The 23,174-nt window shown below is 43.4% G+C and overlaps 1 protein-coding gene across 3 annotated transcripts; it reads left to right on the forward strand.

The window, feature by feature from the left end:
* Nucleotides 1-1,341: 1,341 nt before the first annotated feature.
* RANGAP1 (Ran GTPase activating protein 1) lies at nt 1,342-22,972 on the forward strand. 3 transcript variants are annotated; one of them, XM_066183625.1, is made up of 17 exons: nt 1,342-1,446; nt 2,112-2,151; nt 3,679-3,812; nt 5,211-5,338; nt 6,273-6,332; nt 7,006-7,185; nt 8,023-8,157; nt 10,173-10,331; nt 10,506-10,619; nt 11,748-11,847; nt 12,574-12,658; nt 13,034-13,178; nt 13,660-13,773; nt 14,094-14,196; nt 15,898-15,986; nt 18,439-18,560; nt 21,899-22,972. In XM_066183625.1, exons 3-17 carry the CDS (start codon nt 3,701-3,703, stop codon nt 21,966-21,968), a joined length of 1,716 nt encoding a protein of 571 aa, XP_066039722.1. In that variant the 5' UTR covers nt 1,342-1,446; nt 2,112-2,151; nt 3,679-3,700; the 3' UTR covers nt 21,969-22,972. The 3 variants fall into 3 exon arrangements, with proteins under 3 accessions (XP_066039722.1, XP_066039723.1, XP_066039724.1); XM_066183626.1 differs by lacking the exon at nt 1,342-1,446 and adding an exon at nt 1,653-1,740; XM_066183627.1 differs by lacking the exons at nt 1,342-1,446; nt 2,112-2,151; nt 3,679-3,812 and adding an exon at nt 4,346-4,537.
* The last annotated feature ends 202 nt before the right edge of the window (nt 22,973-23,174 follow it).

The following is a 23,174-nucleotide window of genomic DNA, read 5'->3' on the forward strand; positions in this document are numbered from 1 at the left end:
TTTGATAAGATCATGTTTATTACTAGAAATTGTGAGGAACTACTATCCAGTGCCAAATTTTTGCTTATATTTTCCAGGTTCAAGCTCCTTCTTGAGATCACACAAATTTCATTCCTCATCAGCTCTATGTATTCTGCCAGCTTTATACTTCTCACATATAGCCATAGTCTAGTGTCTAAGTAGTTTGTAATTTTCTTCAGTTGGAAAAGAAACTACTCTTACTATTTATGAGGCTGGTCACCCAGCACCATCAACCACTGACATTCATTTCTTGGGTCCATATAAGCATTTGCTGTTGTTTATTAAAACCACAGCTGGGACATTTGTGAGAGACTGGAAAATGCCTCTTACAATGTTTTGGGACTAAATAGCAGAATAAATCCTACCTATGGCCCACTTCAATAGTGACCTCACCAGGTATCTGCCACCTGAAACGGTACCGACATTGGTGCCTGTAGGTTGCAGGTTGCAGAGGAGTGACTGAAGTGGTGTGCAAACCCACTGCAGTAGCAGGCAGGTCTGTGCACAGCTCACCCTGCCTCATCCAATGTACTTTTGTTTCTGTATTCAGGAAGAAAATGTCACGCACGATGTGCACACAAAGCTGTCACACAAACCAAGGCTTTTTTGCACCCTTAACAGGGTGCACTACGCACTCCAAGGTGAAAGCAACAGATGAGAGGACATAGTTGTATGCTGTGCCAGAGGAGGTTTAGGTTGGCCATTAGGAGAATTTCACCACAGAAAGAGTGATTGGGCATTGGGATGGGCTGCGCAGGGAAGTGGTGTTGTCACCGTCCCTGGAGGTGTTTAAGGAAAGTCTGGGTTTGGCACTTAGTGCCATGATCTAGTTGACAAGGTGTTGTTTGGTCATAGGTTATACTCGATCTCAGAGGTCTTTTCCAAGCTAACTGATTCTGTGATTCTGTGAAATGCCTTCCCTGGCAGAATGGTCCGACAGTAACATGCTAAGTACGAACAGGAGACACCAGGGACTTTATCTAGGTGAGACTTCACATCAGAAGGCGCTCGTGTCGCACCCGCGGGCTTGCGGGAGCTCCCCCAGCGACACTTCCAAGAACGCGGGTTGTGAGTGCGTCCCGGGCACAGCTCTGCGCAGCCCGTTCAGGCCTCAGGCCGCCCCCGGAGACGAGGGCAGGCAGAGGACTACAGCTCCCGGCGTGCACCGCGGCGGCCGCCGCCGCTCGCACCCCCGCAGCCCCGCCCACGCGCGGCGCGGCGACACCGGCCGGGCTGCGGTGCGGCGGTGGAGCGCGTCCTATGACGTCACGATGCAGCAGCCAATCCCGGAGCGGGGAGTAGAACTGCCGGCGTTCAAATCCTCCGCCTTCCCCGCCTGCCCCTCACCCAGCGGCCCCGGCGCGGCGGCGGCGTGAGGCTTCCGCGCCTTCCCCGACAGCCGCCGGTGACGGGATCTCCGAGGAGGTGAGGGGAGAGGCGGCATCCACCGCCGTTAGCGGCCGGCGGAGGGGGCCGTGCGTGAGATGAGGCGATCCCGCGGGCTGACGCGCTCCTCGGCCCCGCCTGCGGGGGGCGCTCCCACACGCACCTCTCCCACGCGCGGGGGGGTGTCCCCCCCGTCATGGGCTCGCGTCACGCGCGTTCGCCTGCGGGTCTCTCTCCAAACTGCGGCTTACCCCGCGGAGCGGGAAGCGGTGTTCCGGCTGTGCTTGGGGCCTCGTTACATGGGGCTGGGGAGGAGCGTGCGGCCGGCGCTTGGCAAGTCCCGCGGGGGAGGACAGGAGCCTTGGGCCTCCCCTGGAGCGAACGACGCGGGGAGGCTGTCAGGGGCTGTCAGGGACTGGCGGGGCGGGGACCTCGGGCTGTCGCTCCGTGCTACCGGGCCTCCCGTGGCTGGGCGGGCAACGGGTGTGGGTGGGTAGGCGGTGTGTTGACTGTTGGGGTCGACGACGTGTTGTAATTCAAGTATTAGTCTGAACTAACTTTTTTGATCATCAGGAAGTGCAAAATTTCATACAGCCTTTAAGTGAAAAGGAAACCTGTCTTCAGGCATTTCCAGATCTTGGTTGTGTTTGCCAAACAGACTAACTCTTCTCTTTTTTTTTTCTTTTTTCTTCTTCTTTTCCCAGAGCTTTCTCTGTGGAAGAATTAGCAGTGAAGAGACCTCTGGTAAGTTGACAGTTGGTTGTGGCTGACGTGTGCTATAAAACATGCTTCAGGATGTTGAGATTAGAAGGCAGTCTATGTGTAAGGTGAAGAATGACAAAGGAGATTCAAGGGAAAGAGAAGCCAAGAGGATGAGTACATCTATAAGGAAGATGATCTTAGTAGAATGGAACTGGTTTTTAAGAGTAAAGTTATTAATTGAACTAGGTGAACAGAGTAACTTGTGCAGATGTTAACTTCTGTTCCTGTCTGGTAAAGCCTTCATGGTTTGGAGGATGTCCTCTTTTTCTCCCTTCTCAGTGTTGGATTTGCAGAGGCTGGGAGTGTCCATGAGTTTGGCATCTGTGTGGTCTGGTAGGAGTGGAGTAAGTTATGTGGGTTTCTTTCTACTGGCAGGACATACTTGAGCTGATAGTAATCCTAGAAAAATGGTGTCCTTTAGCCTTGGAGATTTTCACTCCTTGTTTCCAAAAACGATATTAAAATTAAAGAAACCTGAAGAGAAGTCATATTCTGGGGAAGCTGGAGACTTCACAGATGGGTGTCAGGATGTGTGTACAGCTTTAGTATAGGGGATATTTTAAAACCAGTACTGTTGACCTCAAATAGCTACAAGAGTGTGGGGTCACTTCTAATCAGACAGGAATGGGAGGGAACCAGTTTTCTGTTTTAGGGATGAAACTTCATCCTTCTGATGTCTCAAGTCTAAGTGTGTGGTTTCTAAGCATTAGTTGTGTGTTGCCTTTTAATCCCAGTGGAGGTAGTGGGATAAGAAATGTTCTCTGTTTATCCTACTCAATGGATGGAGGCCAGTTCTTCAGACAGTGATTAATATTCATTAAATAATGCTATGCAGATGTTACCAGACGTGGCTTTCTTCAAACTTGTGCCTCGAGGCTAAATGTTCACTAATGTATGGTAAGAACGTCATGTTTAATGTGTGATGAATTTGTGTGGAACATCTGAAAGGAAAGAGCACCCAGGATGCTGAGAGAGTTTTGTATGCAGCACACACAATGTTTTCAGCAGCTCGGTGGTCCTGGAACTGGGCTGGCAAGGGCACTACTGGGAATATCACTGAAAATGAAAACCAACTGTGTTCATTCTATCTTGCTTTGGAGAGCAGGGAAAGTGTGTAGCACATATAATTAAAGGATGGGGTTTGAAACAAGATGAATGTTACGTTGTAATTGTTAATCTTGCACAAAGAGTATGTGGCTTGCACAATGTCTTAATGTGGCCTTAATCCATAGTTTTACCTGCTGTTTATTTGGGAAGTATAACAATGCCATCAAAACACAAGTCTCATCAGTGTTGGAAGAATCAGCACCATCTGAGTGGCTTTGGAATGTTAATCTAGTCTAGCTGTCTTAATTGAGCTCTGGGGAAAAGTAATAGTGACATTGAAAACTCAATTAGATACCTGAGTAAGAAAAAACCACAATAATGTACAAATAAATTTGGTTATTTGTATAGATTATGTGTTGTAGTTAAAGAGGTTTTGTGATGACGGTTTCTTTTAATTGATAGCTCTTCTGTAAAAAGTGGGAAAATGGCATCAGAAGACATCACTAAGCTTGCAGAGTCACTTGCCAAAACCAAAGTGGGTGGTGGACAGTTGAGCTTCAAAGGCCAGAGCCTTAAACTCAACACAGCTGAAGATGGTAAGAGAAAGTACCCTTGTGCTTTGGAAGCATCTCCCTGAAGTTGTAAAATCTTGTGGTAAACCTTCTGCTAATCCTGCATGGACAAGTTGTCATATCTGTGATGTAGGGGTCTGTCAGCTACAACTGCTTTTGATAGAGACATTTCCTTCCCTTCTGGTACCCTGCTCTTGGCCTGGTGCCCTGGCAGTGCTGCAGCTACTGTAACTGAGGTTTGGGTGCCTGGTTTGCCGTTGTTGTATTCTTGGTGTTCTTGCTAAGTGCTTTTGACAGTCACTGGGCATTAGAAGTCAGTGCTCCTTTTAAAAACAGTAAACAGGTGCATTCCAGCTCTTGGAACAAGATGTGCACAGAGAAATGGGCTGATAGGTAAGCCTGCTGCAATAGTTCACTTTCTTTCTGTCTTGTTGCTGTGTGTGTGTTTCACAATAAGTCTTACAGTGGCTGCTAATGTAAATATCTGCATTAGTATGTAACTCTGAACTTCATATAAAGTGTTAGTAAATTCTCCTCACAGTGTAGTTAGATTAAACAATCCTTTTCCAGCCCGAGAACCAAGGACACTGGACACTGTTGCAGCTTCAGGCCCAAAAAGTATAAACAACAGCGACTTGAGGAGAGCAGTCTAGGAGGATGGAACTTCATAACCTGAAGCTGTAATTGGACAATTAACCCCAATATGTAAATGGACAAAAACTTACAAAAGTGTGAAAACTTGTGACCAGGTATCCATCTTGGGTAGAGCCACAGCCGGGCTCTTATACTGCCAAGGTGTATCCTTTGAAGGCCTTTTTAATAAATATCTACTTTTTTCCTTTTATACTCAGCCTCTGTTCCAGGTAGCCTCACAAGGCATCAGTTTTGTAGTTCAAAGGCACTGAACTGTGGATGAAGGCCTTGGAGCTCAGGAACAATAGAAAGTGCCCATTGGCAGGAGAGACTGCAGCTTGCTTCTTTGCCTTGCTTAGGATTACTGTAGAGTTGAATTGTTCCACCCTGACATGTTTGCTAAACCAACATTACTTCTGCCAGCCAGTGGGAACTTTTTCCTGTTGATGTGACACCAGTTCCCATCAACTTTTAACTTAGTCTCTGCTCATCACTAGGGACATGCACTCTAGCAAACCATCTGCTGAATGGCAGAGGAATTTTAGTTGGGAAGTAAAGAAACGTACTTTTGTAAATAGGAGGATGGCTATCAGAATATAATAAGAAAAAAATTATGACAATGCAGGGGAGGGAATGGAGAGTATTCTTTCTGATGACCTGACACTTCAACTCTGTTCCCATTGCTGTTTCAGGTGTTGTTCTAGCTATTTTTGCTAGAGGTTGAACAAGTATTACTGTGGTAACTAAGACAGAGGTTAAAAGACCAACTAGATTATCTGCTTCTTGCAGCTGAAGAAGTGATCAAGCAAATTGAGGAGTTTAATGGCCTGGAAGCCTTGCGCCTGGAAGGCAACACAGTGGGTGTGGAGGCAGCAAAGGTTATTGCCAAAGCCTTGGAGAAGAAAAGTGAGCTCAAGGTGAGATTCTTAAATGGGGAATAGTCAAGGGGAAGAAATAATGCGGAAATACTGAAGGCCTATATAGGCTCTTTCTGCAAAAATCTGCCTTGAGTTACCCTCAAAGTGGTGGCTCTTCCAGGAGGAAGTGCAACCTTATGAAAATACAGCATAACTTGGAGACTTTGGGATAATGGGAACACCTTCTGCATTCCTAACTTCCTGTTTAGAAGGCCTCCAGTCTTAAAGCTGGGAACCTGTGTAAGGAAGAGCCTCTATTGCTAGGAGCATCTGTAAGCAAAGAACCATGGCAACAAAACCTTAAGTTCAAATGAATTTTTCGGGAAAGCTGAGTTGGATCTTCTGGAGATTGAGTCTTCAGAGAACGTCTGAATAGGGAGGAAATGCAACAAAATGTTCATCTTTACCCAAGCTATGTTTTCCTACTATTGCTCTAGCCTAATGTTAAGGGAATGCTGTGCTACTAGACACAGTACACTGTCCCTTGAAGGAGAGTGGTATGAGACATTGATATGCATTAATCCACCCAAGTGTGGCTTTTCAATAAGTTCAGATTGTTGAGCTTCATACCTTAGTAAAATCTGCATTGCTGATGTAGTCTTCTGTTTCCTGTTTTTTTTTTTTTTTTTTTTTTTTTTTTTTTTTTTTTTTCTGTGGTAATTTTCTCAGCAGAAAAGAATTCTGGCTTGAACACAAACAAGAATTCTTGTATAATGTTTATGGTGTGAATTTCTGTTACTTTGTGCTTGCAAGTGAAGTGATTGTAACAATGGTTCTTGCATCCCTTTAGTACAATCAAATGACAACCCAAAGAAAGGGGGACAACATTAAGCTGTCCCCATTGATGTAAAGCAGCTTGTATGTGTAAATGTTTATTACAACTGTGTTGACCTAAATATTTTAGCGGGTTTTATCTGTATGCTTCTTATTTTAGAGGTGTCATTGGAGTGACATGTTCACAGGCAGGCTAAGGTCTGAGATCCCTCCTGCTTTGGTAAGTAAAACTAGATCTGAGACTTCTGACTAACATAACCTCTTTTCTCACCTGTCATGCTTTTTTGTGGGAGTCTGTATTTTGGTACAGAGCTGGTCCTTCTCTGTGCTCTTAGCGCTAAATGTCTCAGAATAGGTGAGTGGTTCTCCTTTTGCTCTTCCTGTATGAGATGAAGAAGAGTCGATTAAATGTGAGTCTATGCTAGTGAAGGAGTTTTCACTGGGAAAAACATCTTCATGACCCAACAGAAAAAGTGAGAGCTAAGCTTTTTAAATAAATCATATGGCTATGTCTTCTAAGACATCTAGATTGACATGTAGCTCATTACAGAGCTCCTCATCTCCTTGAGTCCTGTGAAGCCAGAACAAAAGCTCAACATTGATGAAACAGTATTTCTTTCAGCTGTGTGGAGTGGGAAATTCACTTTGAAAAGTATTTGACCTAAAGAGATGGGATAGTGTCTTGGTAACTGTTTTATGGTTATTTTTAGCTTAATTTGTGCAACTTCCTCTCTGGATTTAACACTAAAGTTTTATTTCCCCATGCAGCTTTGCAGAGTGGTTTCAAAGTGGAAATTTTTTGCAGCATCACTGTCATACCTAGCCACTGCAGTGATGCTGTCACTAAAAGTTAATCCATTTCCTCCCACCCACTGCCATCTGTTTTCTTACAGATCTCTTTGGGGGATGCACTCATTGCTGCTGGAGCCCAGCTGGTGGAGTTGGACTTGAGTGACAATGCCTTTGGGCCAGATGGTGTGCGTGGCTTTGAGGCTCTGCTGAAGAGCCCCACATGCTACACTCTGCAGGAACTCAAGCTCAATAACTGTGGCATGGGCATTGGTGGTGGCAAGGTAAGGGTTATCTCCTCTTTGGAGATGAAGTTGGAAGCAATCTTCGATTGCCAATTCCCCTGCTTAAGGCAGCTACAACTACACCAGGTTCTTCAAGCTTGGTCTAGTCAGGTTTTGAATATGGAGACTTCACAAGCTCTATGAAGAGTCTCTCAGTATTGAACAACCCTCACAGTAAAAAAAGGGAGTTTGTGTTAAAATGGTGTTTTCTCTGCACTTTGTGTGCAGTTGTTAGACTCTGCCTTCTTTATACCACCTTCTTCCCTCATCTTGTTTTTCTGGCTGTTTTTCCACATGGATAATATTTTCCCCAGAGCCTTTTCTTCTCCAGCCTTAATAGTCTCAGGGTTGAGTATTATCCTAGTGAGTAAAGTTCTCCAGTTCAATTGTCCTTGGCACCCTTTGCTGGACTCATCCCAGTAAATCCATCTAGGAGCCTGGTATTGGACACTGTGCTTGGATACATTTCACAGGGTTAAGTAGAGAAGGATCTGACCTGCTGGGAGTGCTTTTTCCCAAGGCAACCCAGTGGAATTCCTTGCTTCAGGTGTGTATTGGTAGCTCATGGTCAACTTCCTACCCATATATGCTTGCCTGATTAGACGCAAAATGTTCTTGATGGCTCAGGAAGCTTTAGTGTTGCAAAATTATCAATTGTTCTTGCCTGAGACCACAGTGTGCAAGTGTTGCAGGTGGAGACAGTTTTATTATGTACCCTGTTGTAGGTATTTCAGTGAAGCCCAAAGTATTTCTCTAGAGGTGGATCTACAAAACACAGTTGGGTATCACTGTAGAATGATATGCTGGGAAAGTATAAGCTTCTTGTTTTTTCTTTAGATATTGGCAGCTGCTCTGAAAGAGTGTCACAGGAAATCAGTTGCCCAGGGCAAGCGTCTTGCTTTAAAAATATTTGTGGCTGGCAGAAATCGTCTGGAGAATGATGGTGCCACTGCCCTGGCTGAAGCCTTCGGGGTGAGTATCAAACCAGAGCTGCTTTTACAGCAAATTGGAGCAAGGTATGATTTGGTGCTAGTGTTGAAGATGATGCACACAGTTTGCCTCAGCTTCGAGGCCAGAGCTGGTGGTCAGTTCACTAAAGTCACAATGTTTCTTGCTGCTGAAACTGGAGTCTTTGACAAGTGGAATTAGAGTTGGTGACAGAGTTTTTATGTGTTTTGTGTTAAATTTCCAAACACATAACTAGTAGCTGTGTAAAGTAGTTACCTTGGGGAGAAATAGTCATCTCCTAAGTAATTTAACAGTCCTATTCCTTTTCCTCTGTCTATGCTAATGGTTGTTGACTGGCACTAGGATAGGTATCCCAGCTTATTCTCCTGAGTGTTGCTTTGCTCAGTCATCTGGCAAAAGCAGCCCGGTGTTTTTGCTAGGATCATCTGGTCAGAGCTTGAAGTGTTGCCTGGCTTTCTCTAGCTGTCACTGGCCCACTTGCACTTCTGTGGGAGGAAGAGAATTGACTCTGATTGGGGCCACCTAATTCCCTTTTCATACCTCAGTTGATGCTAGAAGAGACTTCTGAATGATAATGCATATTGTCAAGTATATTGACAAGGATATTGCAGGTTACAGGTTGACTATTTTCGTAAAGAACTGCCTAGATGTGATTTTGATTAATCAGTAATCATGGTAAAAATAAGACTTTTTTAATACTTGAGAGTTGTATAACAGTTTGATTTATGGAGAATCAAGATTGAATGGCACTACCAAAATGGGGTTAATTACTGTGCTTATGTGACGTGCTGTTTAGTCCATAAACAATATTTGTACTAGCTTTCTTACATGTTTGCTTCTGTGGTCAGGGGAAAATGTAGATTTTAATTAGAAAATTAAAGTCATGATGTGTGGTTTATTTCAGTGTTGTTGAACCACAGGTGAAGAACTCTTAAGTTATTTAGAGTAGGCATATAGGACAATGACACTTGTCTCTTTGAATCAGGGTGTCTTGGTTTGGGGAGACAGGTATCTGCCAAGTAATAAAAAAAAACAACTGGAGTTTCCTTTGGAATGGAGAGTGTAACCCCCCCCCACCCCTTTTTTTTCTTTTTCAATTATAAATTTACAATCAGGCTCTTAGGCAAAGATTTGGGAAATGGGAATAGCAGTTCTTTACCAGTATGTATTACAAAGCAAACAAACACACACACAAAAAAAAAAAAAAAAAAACCACAAGAGAAAAACGAAAAAACCAAACGACCACAGCATTAATAACAAACGAAAACAGTACCAAGAACCTTGAGGGCTTTGTTTCACAAAACCCAGGGCAGTTTGGTTTCGGTGTCCCTGCAGGATCCTCAGAGCACCAAGCTGAAACAGTGGAAAAGTCCTGGGCTGGTAGCTGGGATGGCAGGGTGTCCCCGCAGCGCAGGGGGTGCAGGGTCACACTGTAGCAAGCAGAGCAGTGCCGAAGAAGCCGAAGGCGAGGCAGGGTCAGCCCGGCTTCCGCGGGTGGCAGAGAAAGCTCAGGAGTCAGGCTGAACCGGTGATAGTAGATTTCCCAGGACTGGATCCCTTTGGCCACAGTGAAACTCCTCTAGCCAGCAACAGCCGTTCTCTCTCCCCCCCCCCCCCCCCCCCCCCCCCCCCGAACGCTGAAAAAGGAAGAGCCCGCAGCTGCCTCAAGCTCTGTCTTTTACCTGCGTTATCTCCCCCTTCCAACTTTGTCCACCTCTTTGTTTCAGTTAAGTACTCTCAAGTATCCAACACTTGGTCTCCTTGGTAACTTATAGGGAAAAAATTCTTTGGAGAAAGAAGGAACAAACCTAACGAAGACACAGGGCTTTGTATTTATCTGACACGTGCCATGTGTCTGTGATTTCACTTAGATTTGTGACAGAATTGCTGGTAAGTAATGCACTGTAGAAGACCAATGGAGTCTTGAAACTCAAAACCATTTTAAGTAAATCCTAAGAGTGGAACACTATACTCTTGAGCTGTAGTATCAGCTTTTTTTTGTCTACATCCTTTCCCAGATCATTGGGACTCTAGAAGAGGTCCATATGCCACAGAATGGAATTAACCATCCTGGCATTACAGCACTGGCACAGGCCTTTGCTATCAACCCACTGCTCAAGGTTATAAACTTGAATGACAACACCTTCACTGAGAAAGGAGCTGTGGCCATGGCAGAGGTGAGTTGTTTTAAGTAATTGTTTTGGATTTTGTCTCAAGTCTGGTTGGCATTAGCACGTTTGGGTTGGTGGAACCATGTCATGCTGCAATGGGAAAGACGACATTCCAAAAGTAATAGGATGTTCACTTACTTGCATGTCCACTTTTCAAATCTATGCTGCCTTGGTCTGCAGACTCTGAAGGCACTTCGGCAGATTGAAGTGATCAACTTTGGGGACTGCCTGGTGCGTTCTAAGGGTGCTGTTGCTATTGCTGATGCTGTTAAAGAAGGGCTTCATAAATTAAAGGTATTGTCTTCTTGTTCAGCTCTTTTGAAAAATGCCACGTTTTCCATTTTATGTTTTTCTGTTCATTCTCCTACCGCTACTGTTTTTAGTTTTTTGGTGATACCACAGCCTCCTACATCAGTATTTGCACAGGACTTGAATCTGACAACATTCTGGATAGGCTGAAGTCAAATTAATAACATAAGCAAACTAGGATCTCTAGAAACACCTGCCATTAGTCATAACTGCCCTGAGATAGATGCTGAACATGTGATTCCTAATCTTGCAGTCAAGACAAAAAGTAATCTAATACCTATTTGTGCGTATGAACCTGGTACAGAAAGTAGGTTCTTCATGCTGTGTGATCCCTTGCTTGGGCTTCTGCTGGTTGTACTGGAACTTGTCAGAATCTCCCAAGCAAACTTAAGTTATGGGGTGTTGAGATGAACAGATAGAAGTTAAATAGTTTTTTCCAGAACAGAAATGGTTAAGGGAAGGTAGCATGAAGCAATTGTAGCTGATTCATTCTGTTCAAGGACTGCTTCCCTTCTGCTGTTGTTAATATTCAGTCCCTTCTCAGAAGGGATTGATTGAGCACAATGTGGAATGGTGGGGTATGGTGACTGGCTGATGATTTACTCTTACTGGTTATGTGGTTTCTCTGTTGGCTGGGTCTATCAGAAGTAGTACCACACATGGCTTGTGTTTTGAAGGCCTTAACTTGCAACTGAGGTGTCAAAGGAAATGTGCAATCTTTTTACTACAGTAGCTGCCCTTCTTCTGTTAGATTTACTGGAGTGTGAGTTTTGGAGCGCTCTTGTGACCTTTGATAAGTGAAGATCTCCAGTCAGCTGACTGCTAAGGACTGAAATGTCTGCTACCTTTTAGGTGAGCAGTGGTCTGTAGGTATTTTAAAATTACACCTTTAATGGTGCTGCTGTTAAACACCAGTATGTTTCAAAATTGCCCTTTCAAGTATATGAGGTAGGAGTGTGTCAGGCTTTATTTTAAATTAGTAACACTTTGTTTTTTTGCTGAGAGCCTCTTCAAATGATTGGCTTTCCAGGACACTTCTGAGGACATGAAATTTATGGATATGATAGATGTTAATAGGAATTCTGCAGACAAAATGTTGTTCTGCATTTTTAGGAACTGAATTTGTCGTTCTGTGAGATTAAACGAGATGCTGCTCTGACTGTTGCTGAAGCTATTGAAGATAAGACAGAGTTGGAGAAGTTGGATCTCAATGGTATGTAAGTTTGCTAGATCAAAGTATGTCTAGTTTGATTCCGATGAGAAACCACTAGGAAGAATGCTGACAGAATCATATATTCTGTTCTTGCAAATGTCAGCATATAAAAAACAGTACTCAGTAGCTGAACTTGCATGACCTTGGGACAGGAAATGGTTAGATCCTAAAAGTTTTCTTAAACCATGAACTCTGTTAATTGGTAAGCATTTTTGGTACACCTGATAAGGTGGAAAGATTGGCTGGTATCTATACCTGCTTTCAGTAAAGCTAATTATTTGGTGCTATCTCAGATACTTCATACTTGCAAACAAAAACCTTTATGTGCAACTGTGCAGATGAGTGTGAGAACTTTGACTTTTGTTGGCTTTTGCTGTTCGTACCTTGGGTCACTGCATTTCACTGCTGCTGTGCTGTGTCCTTGTTTTAGATTCACTAAGAACAAGAGCTATTTAGAGAAATAACAACAAGTCTCTCAAACCAACTCTGAAGCATTAGGGGGTTTTCATCTCCAACCATTGTGCAATGCTGCTGAAATTTGTTTAACAACTGTTTGATTCTGTGTGATAAGTGCAGTTTGTGTTGCTGCCTCTAAGGTGTTGTGCAGAAATGGCATGTAACTGTTTAATTTCAGAAACAAGAGATAGACAAGAATATACAGCTAAGTCCTCAAGAACAAACTGGTGTGCATCTGTCAAGTCCACTTCCTTTCTTCTATCAACCTAGGTAACTGTCTGGGAGAAGAGGTGTGTGAGCAACTCCATGAGATCCTTGAAGGCTTCAATATGGCGTCAGTGCTGGGATCTTTGAGGTAGGCATGGTACCAGAGCTTAAATCAGAAGTTTTCTGACAATTTTCATCAGCACTTTCATTGACCTATCTCATTTTAAAATAAGAACTCTCATTGCTGGTGGATGTTGATCTTGAGTGTGGAGTACAAAACTAATACTTTCATTGATGCACTTACCATAGCATTAGTAATTGGTTGTGTTTGTTGATCTTTTCTTGCTGTTCTCAGCTGGGTGACTGATGTATGAGTGTCCTCTTGGTGAGTTGTAGGTGAGATGTGCTTCTAGCAGTAGGACTTTGAGGAGAGGCTGCTCTTCTGTTCTTGAAAAGTTTTGAGTGCCAGTGTACAGGAATTCCAGGTGTGTAATTAATGGAATGTGTAACATTCAAACCTTAGTGATGATGAAGGGGATGAGGAGGAGGAGGAGGAGGAAGATGAAGAGGAGGAGGAGGAGGAGGAAGAAGATGAACAGCAACAGCTGAAGGAGAGAGGAGCGGAAGAACAGGAGTCACTGACTCCTAAGAAGATATTTGATTCGCAGGTAAGCTTCCTGCCAGAGGGATTTTTGTTTCATCAGCTAGAGAAGAGGAAACGAGGTAATGAGATTCTGGAGTCTGAACTTGAAGTGCTGACAGGCAGTCACATTCCTGCATGGGCTGGCACTATTGTAACAGGGAGTAACATTCAGGAAATAAAATGGATTAGCTGAAAAATGTGTTTTGTTAATGTGTGCACGTTGTACACGTGTGGAGGGAAGGGCTGAGTAGTGGTTGTAGCAACACATGGGTAGCAAAAGTCTTTCATGTTCAGAAAGTGGTGGAGACCTTGTACATGCAGTGCCATGCCCTCATGCTAGCATATTCTGGCCATTCCAAGTCTAGGCTTAGGTCAGCCCCAGGCTGTTTTCAAACAGAACAGATTATGGCCTGGTGTAGCTGTTCCCTGAGCTGTCCCATCTGCTTTGGCTGAACCAATTTATTTACTTCCAAGAATAAACTTAAGATGGATTCCACCTGTTACAGGCTTCAACTCCTGTGCCATCTCCTCCTGTGGATGTTGCCACATTCCTTGCTTTCCCATCACCAGAGAAGCTGCTCCGATTAGGACCAAAGTGCTCTGTGCTGATAGCTCAGCAGGTAGGTGAGCTGGTGCTTGTCTGGGCTTGATTTTTCTCTCAAAATTGTTTAATTGCCAATTGCCAGTTGACCTAGATTTGCATCTTTTCTCCAGTGATCCCAAAGAACCTTATGGAAGCAGATGATGCAGCTAATGCTTAAACTGGCATCAGAGCTTTCACATAAAGTAATTTTGTTTGTATTGCTTGTGCCTTGTGATATGGCCAAAGCAAAGCTGCTATCAGTCAGCTGAAGAGTGTAATTTTTTGCCACAGCCCTAGGAGAGACTCATGTTGTGTAGCTGTCTAGCAGTTAACTGATCTTTATTTTTTTTCTTTCAGACAGATACATCTGATGTAGAGAAAGTAGTTGCAACCCTCCTAAGGATATCCTCAGTCTTCAAAGATGAAGCCTCAGTGAAAACAGCAGTGCATGAAACAACAGGTGACTGGGCCTTTCTTGACTTTGTGCTGGGACCTGATTCAGTGCCATATACACCACTGTGAGGTGGGACAAAGTCCCTGTAGGCCAGGCTATTGGGCCTTTTTGTCCCTGGCAGATAACAAAGTGACAAGCTGTGTCCTGCTGTTATGTGGAGTGGAAGATTTATTCTGAACCTGGCATATTTTGTGCTGCCAAAGGCTGTCTCTGTTGTAGCTGCTGTTGTAGTGGGCTCGTGCTGCCCTTACTGCATTTCCTTGATGCTGGACTGTCCATAGCCAGTAGTTCCGTGTTTGAATGTCAGTTAACTTTCCATGGCTGTTTATTTAAAAAGCATTTTGCAGGAAGTAGCCTCCTTAGTGCGGTGTTACAGGATTGTAAAGAGAGACCTTCTAGTTTATGTCTCTTATCTTTAATTTCTTCAAGAAGCAAGTATTTCCTACATGGGGCAAGACACAGAAACCAATGTTCAAACAAGGGACCATTTCTCACACTATATGGGAGAAGTATTTTGGGTTAGGTCTGATTAGCGTGTGGACTAACAGTTTATCCCTTCATGGTTTTGCTTGGAAATGAGAATTTCTAAACAATCATTGGCATCTGACCATTGCCTTTCATCTTTTTTGAATCCCCCAGCAGTCCAGTTCTCCCACACATGAGCCACCTATTATTATTGTACAAAGGAATTGCATCTTAAGACCACTTAAGTTGGTGTACTGTGCATTTGCCTAGTTTGGAATTTTTTTGTTTGGAATTCATAAACATGGTAAAATTGTTGTTTTACAATCAGTAGCACAATAGTTCTCTGCAGTTGGTTATGGGTCCAGTCAGTGAAAAATAGTCAGTTGGCACCTCACTGAGCTAGTGCACCTTGGCTCATGCCCGTTATGAGTTGTCTCCAGTAAAAAATGGGACAAAGGATATTGCTGTTGTCCTAAGTGTGTTTGTGTACTTATTTATCTTTATTTCTGCTTCTTCAGGAAAGCTAGAACCTGGCAATTACTTCCCTTCCATAAAAGCAGCCATCAGCTGATAGTGGGGGCCCTGGTTAGTGTCTGGCACTGTAGGACACTAATGAATTCTGCCCATTTTAAGAAAACAGAATTGTCAGAGGTCAAAACTGGGTTGCCTTGTCCACCTTGTACACATGAGAGGTTAAAGCACTGGTTTGTCCATTGTTTGTGGCACACTGTTGGTCCTGAGGGAGCCCAGAAAACAGCTGAACAAACTTTCTCATTGTGTTCTCTCATTCCTTGTGGTTTCAAATGAAAGGTGAATTGTTGCTGGCCTTTAAGAAGTCAAGGCTCTACCTCTTGGTGCTCTAGTTCATCTGCTCATGATTATATGCATATATACACATAACATGCATGCTCAAATGCACTGAGCAGAGCATCTGGTGGTGCAAGGTGCATAGGACTGGGGTGTATTGCATCTGAAGCTTGGCAGTGTGGGAATTCTTGTGTGGGCTTTGTGTGTTTTGCTGGATTTTTCTTTTTTAATTTGTTTTTTTTCACCTTTATCCTTAAGGGGTTTTACCTGTCTTAGTGTTTCAGAGCTTATAGCTACAGAGAAAAATTAAATCTTAACATGCTATATCACAAAACTGATATAACAGCTGAGTTTCTGTATGATCCATTTTAAACTTAAAATCCATAAATGTCCTTTTTCTGTATTGCCTAAACTAATGTACTTATCTCTTTTTAGATGCCTTGATGAAAAAAGCCTTCAGTTCTGCCACATTTAATTCAGATGCATTCATCACAAACCTCTTGGTCCACATGGGACTACTTAAGGTGAGGAAGCAGGAAAGGGTTAAATCACGGTCTGTTTAGGCTGTTGAAGGGCAGACAGGCAGGATTTTGGGTAATTATGTTGCCATGGAAGCTTCTGGATGCCTGTGCATGCCTGATGCCCAGGGGCAATGGAAGTCTGCAGGTACAGCAGAAACTGCAAATTGCAAGCTTGCATTAGGATGAAAGATGTGTAACCTTTTTGTACATCTCCTGCTTAATGTGCTCTGCATTCTCAGTCATTCCCTGAAGGTAGGGAGGGTCAGGTAGGGCAGTAATGCTGCTGCTGGACTATAGTGTCTATAAAAGCCATGTCAGTGTTACTGGGGTCCTTTGGGGCACTTCTTGAGAGCATGTCTCAAAAATGTATATCAGCTACTCATGCCAGATAAATGGCATTCAACTTCATGCTTTGTAGACTCTTTGCCAAATGCTAGTTTTAAGTAATAAGTTTCAAGGAATAAAGTTACTGTGAGAAGATGGAGGGTCAGTAGTGTGTTGCCAGAAAAGGAGTTTACAATTAGAAATTTTAAAGCAAGTTTGTTTTATTCCAGCTGGGACACATAGGGGATATTTCCACCAAATATGCGTACCTGGTCAAGACAAGGTCCAGGTTTAAATACACATTGATCCCACACCTCCCCATGTGCCCCTTCCCCGCCTTCTCTTGCTTCGTATTCTAATTAGCTGCCACACCTCCTGGTGGTGTGAGCTGGCGTCTTGGGAGGAAGGCTGATGTCTTCCTCAGGTGTCTGCTGGTTGACCTTTGCTTCTGGGCAGGTGCAGTGGAGGTTTGGCCATTTTTCAGGTCACATTGTTCTTGCCAAAAATTAGGAGCCAAATTTTGCTGGATTCAAACCATAGCTTTCTGCTTTATTGATTTTTCACAATGCCCAAGTCTTGCTTTACTGAATTTTCACAATATACATCTTATCTTAGCAGTTTTTACCTAGCAACTAAATTCCTATGTGTGCTGCTACCAGTTCTTTCTGTGCAACAAGTTACATTCTGTATACTGTTAGAAGTTGTTCTTTTGCCAAAATCATTACACAAACCATATATATTTCTGTTTCCCCTTCACCTGCTTAAGCCTATTATATGCTTCTAAAATTCTGAATTTTCATAGCCATATATGCTCTCCGTCTCATTAGGAACCCTGTGATTTTCATAGAATTAATAGCTTTAGTTTCAGTGAGGTGACTGTGGAGAGGTTCTGCAAAACCTTAAACCCCTTTGCCTGCTTGTGCTACAAGGGTTAGTGTTCCTTGCTGCCTCAAGACCTGGAAGCTGAGAATATAAACTTGGACTAAGACAATTCTAAACTACAGAAAAGCTGTGATCTCTGTTATAGCAGCGTGCTATTAAACAGGTTTATGAATGTCCTTCTGGTAATATCCAGCTTGGAGTCCAGACCCTTGTTGATATGCATGGATATGACTTCCTAAAAATCAGTTTAGACTCCCCCTCTATTCATTGTATACTGGACTGACAATGAGCTTCCCACTTCCCAGAAAGGTCAATGGAACCCAAGGTGGCATTTGGTTCTCCAGAATGCCTGTTTTGAAAACTGCAACCTACATTTTGCTCGTATGGAAAATGGCAATATGCATGAGGCACAAACCTGTGCTCCTGAAGAATTCTTTTAGGCCAGGAAGTAGCACTGGATCCCTGGAGGATTAGCCTGCTGATTGTCATCTGTGATGCCTAATTCATCACCAGTCCTCTACATGTGGAGAAGGTGCATACTCAGTTTTCAGTCCTATGTAGCTGGAAGCATGTGAGCAACAGATATTCTTAATAGTGTGAACCCCAGGGTTAAACAGCAGGAACACAGGTCTATGTCGTATCTGCAGAATGACATGTTTTCTTGAAATGCCAGTAGAGAAATAAATGCAAACAATGCAAGAGTTGGGACATGTAGGTAGTGTCATGTTAGGAGTAAGAACAAATTATGCATCATGTAAGCAAGAGGATGACTGTTCACTTTATCTTGTACATAACTGTGAGACCAGTTCTGGGAACACTGCATCAGGTTCTGGTGGGAGCCTGTCAAAGAGCTGGAGGTGGTATAAAAATGAGCTACAGAATAATACAGTAGAAACTGTTAAGGCAACTGAATTCTTTATGGACTGAAGTCTGGTGAAATTCCTCAGGAGAACACTTTGACACAGAGCCTCTGAGATGACTTGGCTGTTTCACTTGCAGGTTCACTACTTTCCTTTCCCTATCAGTACTGCTGTCACTTAATAAGTACTAGAATGTTCTGAGACGTTATTTCAGGTGCTGGGAGACTATGGAATTGGCCACCTATGTCTTGTACTTAATCTAGTGACCAGCTTTCACTGCTGCAGTGTGTGGGAGCACTTCATTCAGCAGAGAATTTCTTGTCTGTGAATTACAGTGGGTTAGATCAAATGCCAATTGTCTGATGTCTGATTTCTTGTCCATTTCTCAGAGTGAAGAGAAGATCAAAACTGTTCCAAGCCTCTATGGTATTCTTATGACCTTGAACCATATGGTCCAGCAGGATTATTTCCCTAAATCCCTGGTCCCAGTTCTCTCAGCTTTTGTTACAAAGTGAGTATTGTATTTGCCATGCAGTCTTCCCTGTGGAAGCTCGTGAAACTTTTGAGGGTTAATAGCTATGTGTAAGCTGTTGTGAAAGCCCACTAAGTGTCTGTTCTGAAATTGCAAATTTTGGGTCTCTATTTTACTTCGTTTACTTCAGTATGTGAGGTTCAGATTAAAAAAATCCTAAAGAGGGAAAAGTGGGAAGTAGGCTTTGCAAGGAAGTGGCTCTGAAGGAAAGACTGCTAATGCCTGTTACAGAAGAACTGTTTTGAGCTTAGGGAAACCTGGTTGGTTTCTGGCTGCTACTTGAGTGAACTGTGGGTACACTGGACCTAACTATGCCCTCCAAGTCATCCTTCAGAGTTAAGAGGGTCAGCAGAGCTCTGCCAGAGTTGTCATGCTGTGTGACACTGAACACCAGCACATGGAAACTGCAAAACACAAAGACTGAATTTGTTTTTAAATGGAACTTCCTACTGTGACAGCAACAAAGTTAGTGATTTTTCTGAGAACTAAATGGGGAGCATTAGTACTGAAGAGGGTGCTTTTACTGACTGCCCCTACTTAATGTTGTTACTTCCACTATAGGTATAGAATCATCCCCTGCCCCCACTAGCTTTAGCTTTTGTAATATATTAAATGGCTATGGAAACCATATCTCTACTGAATTAAGTCAGTGTCAACTTCAGCATTGATGAGATTTAGGGAAAAAAAAAAAAAACACCAAAGATTTGCAACTGTTCCACAGTCAGAGGCGAAACAGTCCAAAAATGTTACTTTAGGCAAAATGGCACAGGGCCTGAAATCCGTTTGGAGCTTGGTGGCTGGCTCAGCATGGACCATGTGCCATGTAGGGTGAGAGCAGGTTTTTAGCAGGTTCCAGGATGAGGCTGGTTGGGGTTAGTTGTCCTTTTGTGGTGTTTTCTATTTTTTTTCTCCTTTTGGTTTGCAGTTAGCTCTTTTGGGCTTTTATAGCTGTAAAGTTCTTGTAGGCCAGAGCTCTGCTGTCTTTAACTGCAGGGGGCTTCTGGAATAGGCACTTTCCTCCTTCCTTTTGTGACAATTTGTTGTTGTAGGCAGTGTTCTCTATTCAATAATAATTACAGAATTATGGATACAGACTGTAAACAGTATCCATCTTACTCTGCTTGCTGTCAAGCCTTCCTTGGGTTTTTTGGACGCAAGAGGGTGCTGTGAATCCACATATGCTTTTTTAGATGGAAATACTGAAAGTATGTGCATGTCTGCCTGCCCACTTGTTACGACTTGCTGGAGGTGATGGAGTTTGTGTTTGGTTGGTTTTTTGGATTTTTTTTTTTTAATGTTGCTCTTTGCTGTTGAATTGCATCACATCACTGGTCTCTTTCAACAGTCTGTAGCATAGAGTGGCAGACAGTCAACTCCACAGCAAATAAGGAGGATTTTATTGCTAGAGGAGGCTTAGTGTTAAGAGAGGGGGCTGAGGGATCTTGTCTGTGATCAACATCAGTGGTCCAGGTTCTCTAGTTCCAAAAATGGGCAGTTGCCTGGATGGAACCAGCTCCCTCATTGCAAACAGGTTTGGGTCTTCCAAAGATGAGGGCTGAAATGTCTCCCAGCCACTTAGAAGAACTCTAAGCTGTAATTCTGTGACACTGTGTGTTCAGTCTGAGGCATTGAATGGCTCTTGGGGGGAGTAAAAAGGGTTAAGTCTTCTCCAAGATGTGCTTCTGTTGAACTGCAGCAGCCATGGAGAGATGTACCAAACAGCTCCTGCAGCTATTGGTCATGTGGTGTACCCCTGGAGGTGAACGCCTTGCTCCTTCCTAGATACTCCACTCTTTATTTCAGCTCACCCTTCTTTCCCAAACTGAGTGGGCTTTACAGCTGTTTGTTGTTAAAGGTTGTTTTGCTGGGGTGAGGTGGAAGAGAGGTAAAATGAATGATTTATATTCTCAGAACAGTGAAAAACATAGGATTAAAATTCTTTGGAGGAGGTTCTCTAATGGATGAATTGAGACTGGTAAGAGTTTCAGTGATGCTGAGCTGGTAATTAGCCTGCAGAAACAAATACATACTACTGGGAGGCAATGGAAACATTACAGAATTTTAGTCTCATGTTGACCCTGCTATGGGTGTATTTCCATGGTTTAATTTCAGGGAGCAGATGATTCTGTGTAAATCTGACTTAGCTATTGCAACCTCTGTCTTGGGCCCTTTCAGGTGACGTTCTGTGGACTGTTTGTAAGGCACCCGGAAAGGTGGCCCAGTTACCCTTTTCCCAACCTGGAAATGCAGCTCGAGATAATTTTAGTAAGGATGTAATATAAAAGGGGATCTTTATTTGAAGGCCTCCAGAGGCAGTTATGGAAAGATGTCCACAAAACCCTACCCCTCCCCCCTAGGGGTGAGTACATTTTATAGGTTTTAGGAAATTAGCATAATTGATAAAAAGCACCAGTTAGGAGGACAAGTGGTGATGCAGTTCCTCCCCCAGGTCAAGCCCCTTCTCTGGTGCCCCTCTTCAGCATGAGTTGTACTTTGTCCATGAAAATGTATCTCGAAGAGTTGTTCTCAGCCTTGGTTCACAGGAAGAGCCAAGATAGCACAGACCCATGTACCTCCTGGGGGTTGGAGCTCTGGAATTTGTTTTCAGTTTTGTCTCTCTGCTTAAGGAAGGCCATGGAAAAGTACTGGGAAAACTAGTCCCTGATACAGTAGACTACAGAGCTACAAACACATGTGTGAAGAATACAGAGAACATAGAAAAAAAGGTGAAACCTAAATGGCATCAGCCCAGCAAAGCCAGTCAGGTGTTACTTGACTTCAGGCAAGAGTAACAGGAGGTTATGCTGTGTCTTTTAAAGACTTTAAAAGTCCCAAGTCCAAAGTCACCATCAGATTATAGATAGCGGATGACTTGGTGAGAAAAGATTTGAGTGCTTGCAGGATCATCTCCTGTGTTTTGGGGCTCTGAACAGTGAAACTTTATGGAAAAACCCACTGCCAGAAGTGAGGAAAGGGGGTTTCTACCTCCATCATTCTACCCAGAATGAGACACTGAGCTGCAGAGATAAGTCAGTACCAGATTGTTTATAGTTATGGAAATAAATATTCTGATTCTAGGCCACTGTCTTCCTTACTTGGACTCTCAGGAGAGAGAATTTTCCACAGCAGGCTCTGAATGGGAAGCAGTGATCTGGGCAGCACTGATGGAATGGTTTTGGAAGAGATAACTGAGGGCAAAATTTGTATGTTTTAGGGCATACGCACCCAATGCATTGGAAATAGTGTTTATTTGCTCAGTCAAAGGCTGACACAAAGCCATTCAGTATTTAAAATCTCTCTCTCCCTTCTTTTCACAGACCCAACCGTGCTCTTGACTCCTGTTCGTTTGCTCGCCATATGCTTTTACAGACCCTCCACCAGCTGTAAGACACAAGAGATGTGCCCTTTTTTCCTCATAGGACTGTCATCAGCAGAGAACTCGGAGCTGCATAGTGGGAGAGGATCCCAGAGCCCATACAGACATATGCTGTCCTTTTTTTTTCCCCCTGTCCTTTCTTCTGCTTTCATAAACAAATCCTGCTGAATTGTCTTCCTGCTCCTCTTGACGTGATTCTCTGTCTGTAGGGCAGGTGATTATGCTAAAATAAGTCTGTACTGCTGTGAGCTCAGCATGAATTGAAGAGTTCTCCATTTTGGTTGCATTGGCAAGCGTGCCAAGACTAATACAGGGCCCAGAAGAGCTCTCATCTGTATCAACCCTGTTGGGCATTTTATTTTATTGGACTTAGACTCCTGCCTTTATAGCATTTAGCACAGTGCCAGAGGGAGGCTGTGCTGCTGCCATTGCCCTGCATCTCTGGGCCACGGGGCTGCTGCTCATGGGACAGAGGGGGGTGAGGTGAGATTCTTTCAAGTCTGTCAAAGGCAGTGTGTAGCTAATTTTTATTTTAATATACTCTTCCCCTTCTGCTGTGGCTTGGAATATTTGTGTAGTGTGGCTGATTCTGGTGGCCATTGCTTAAGGGAGGGAGCATATTTTATTGTAATTTTTTTGCCATTGTCTGTGTTTATTCTTCCTGCCCTTTTCCTTCTCACTCTAATTAAATTGGCTTGGTTTGGAAATTAATACAATCTGTGGAATCTCTGTGGAATCTCTGTGGAATCCCTTTCTCTTCCCTTTGACAAAACACTGGGCCTGCGTGCACCGTTCACGTTTGAAAGCCAAGCACATGTAAGAATATGGAGAGAGAAGGCTGTGCTTTCCTCTTGCACTGAACAAGTAGCAGCAGGTGCCCCTAAATCTGTCTGGAAGATTGACCATGTGTCCATACGTGCCTTCAAACCACCATGATGTTCCTCCATACAACTTACAAATGTTTATGTTGATTGCCTGAAATGTTATGTAAATTAAAATTAACTCTACAGCCTTATCATGATTTATAACACCTACACTTGGATTTGGAAGCCTGTTTTGCAGCTTTGTGTGATTGCAGAGTTTGCAGTGGAACACAAAATGGGACTGGAAATGGAGCCTGGTTTGTGTGAGGAAAGAGGGACTAGTAAAGTGAGAGGGAGCCAAGCTATCAAGTTCACAAACCTTGTTTCTGCAGCACCCCATCTCTTTTCTTGGTG

Source organism: Chamaea fasciata, unplaced genomic scaffold (assembly GCF_029207755.1).
Source record: "Chamaea fasciata isolate MVZ Bird 193981 ecotype frontalis unplaced genomic scaffold, bChaFas1.0.hap1 SCAF_5, whole genome shotgun sequence".
NCBI lineage: Eukaryota > Metazoa > Chordata > Aves > Passeriformes > Sylviidae > Chamaea > Chamaea fasciata.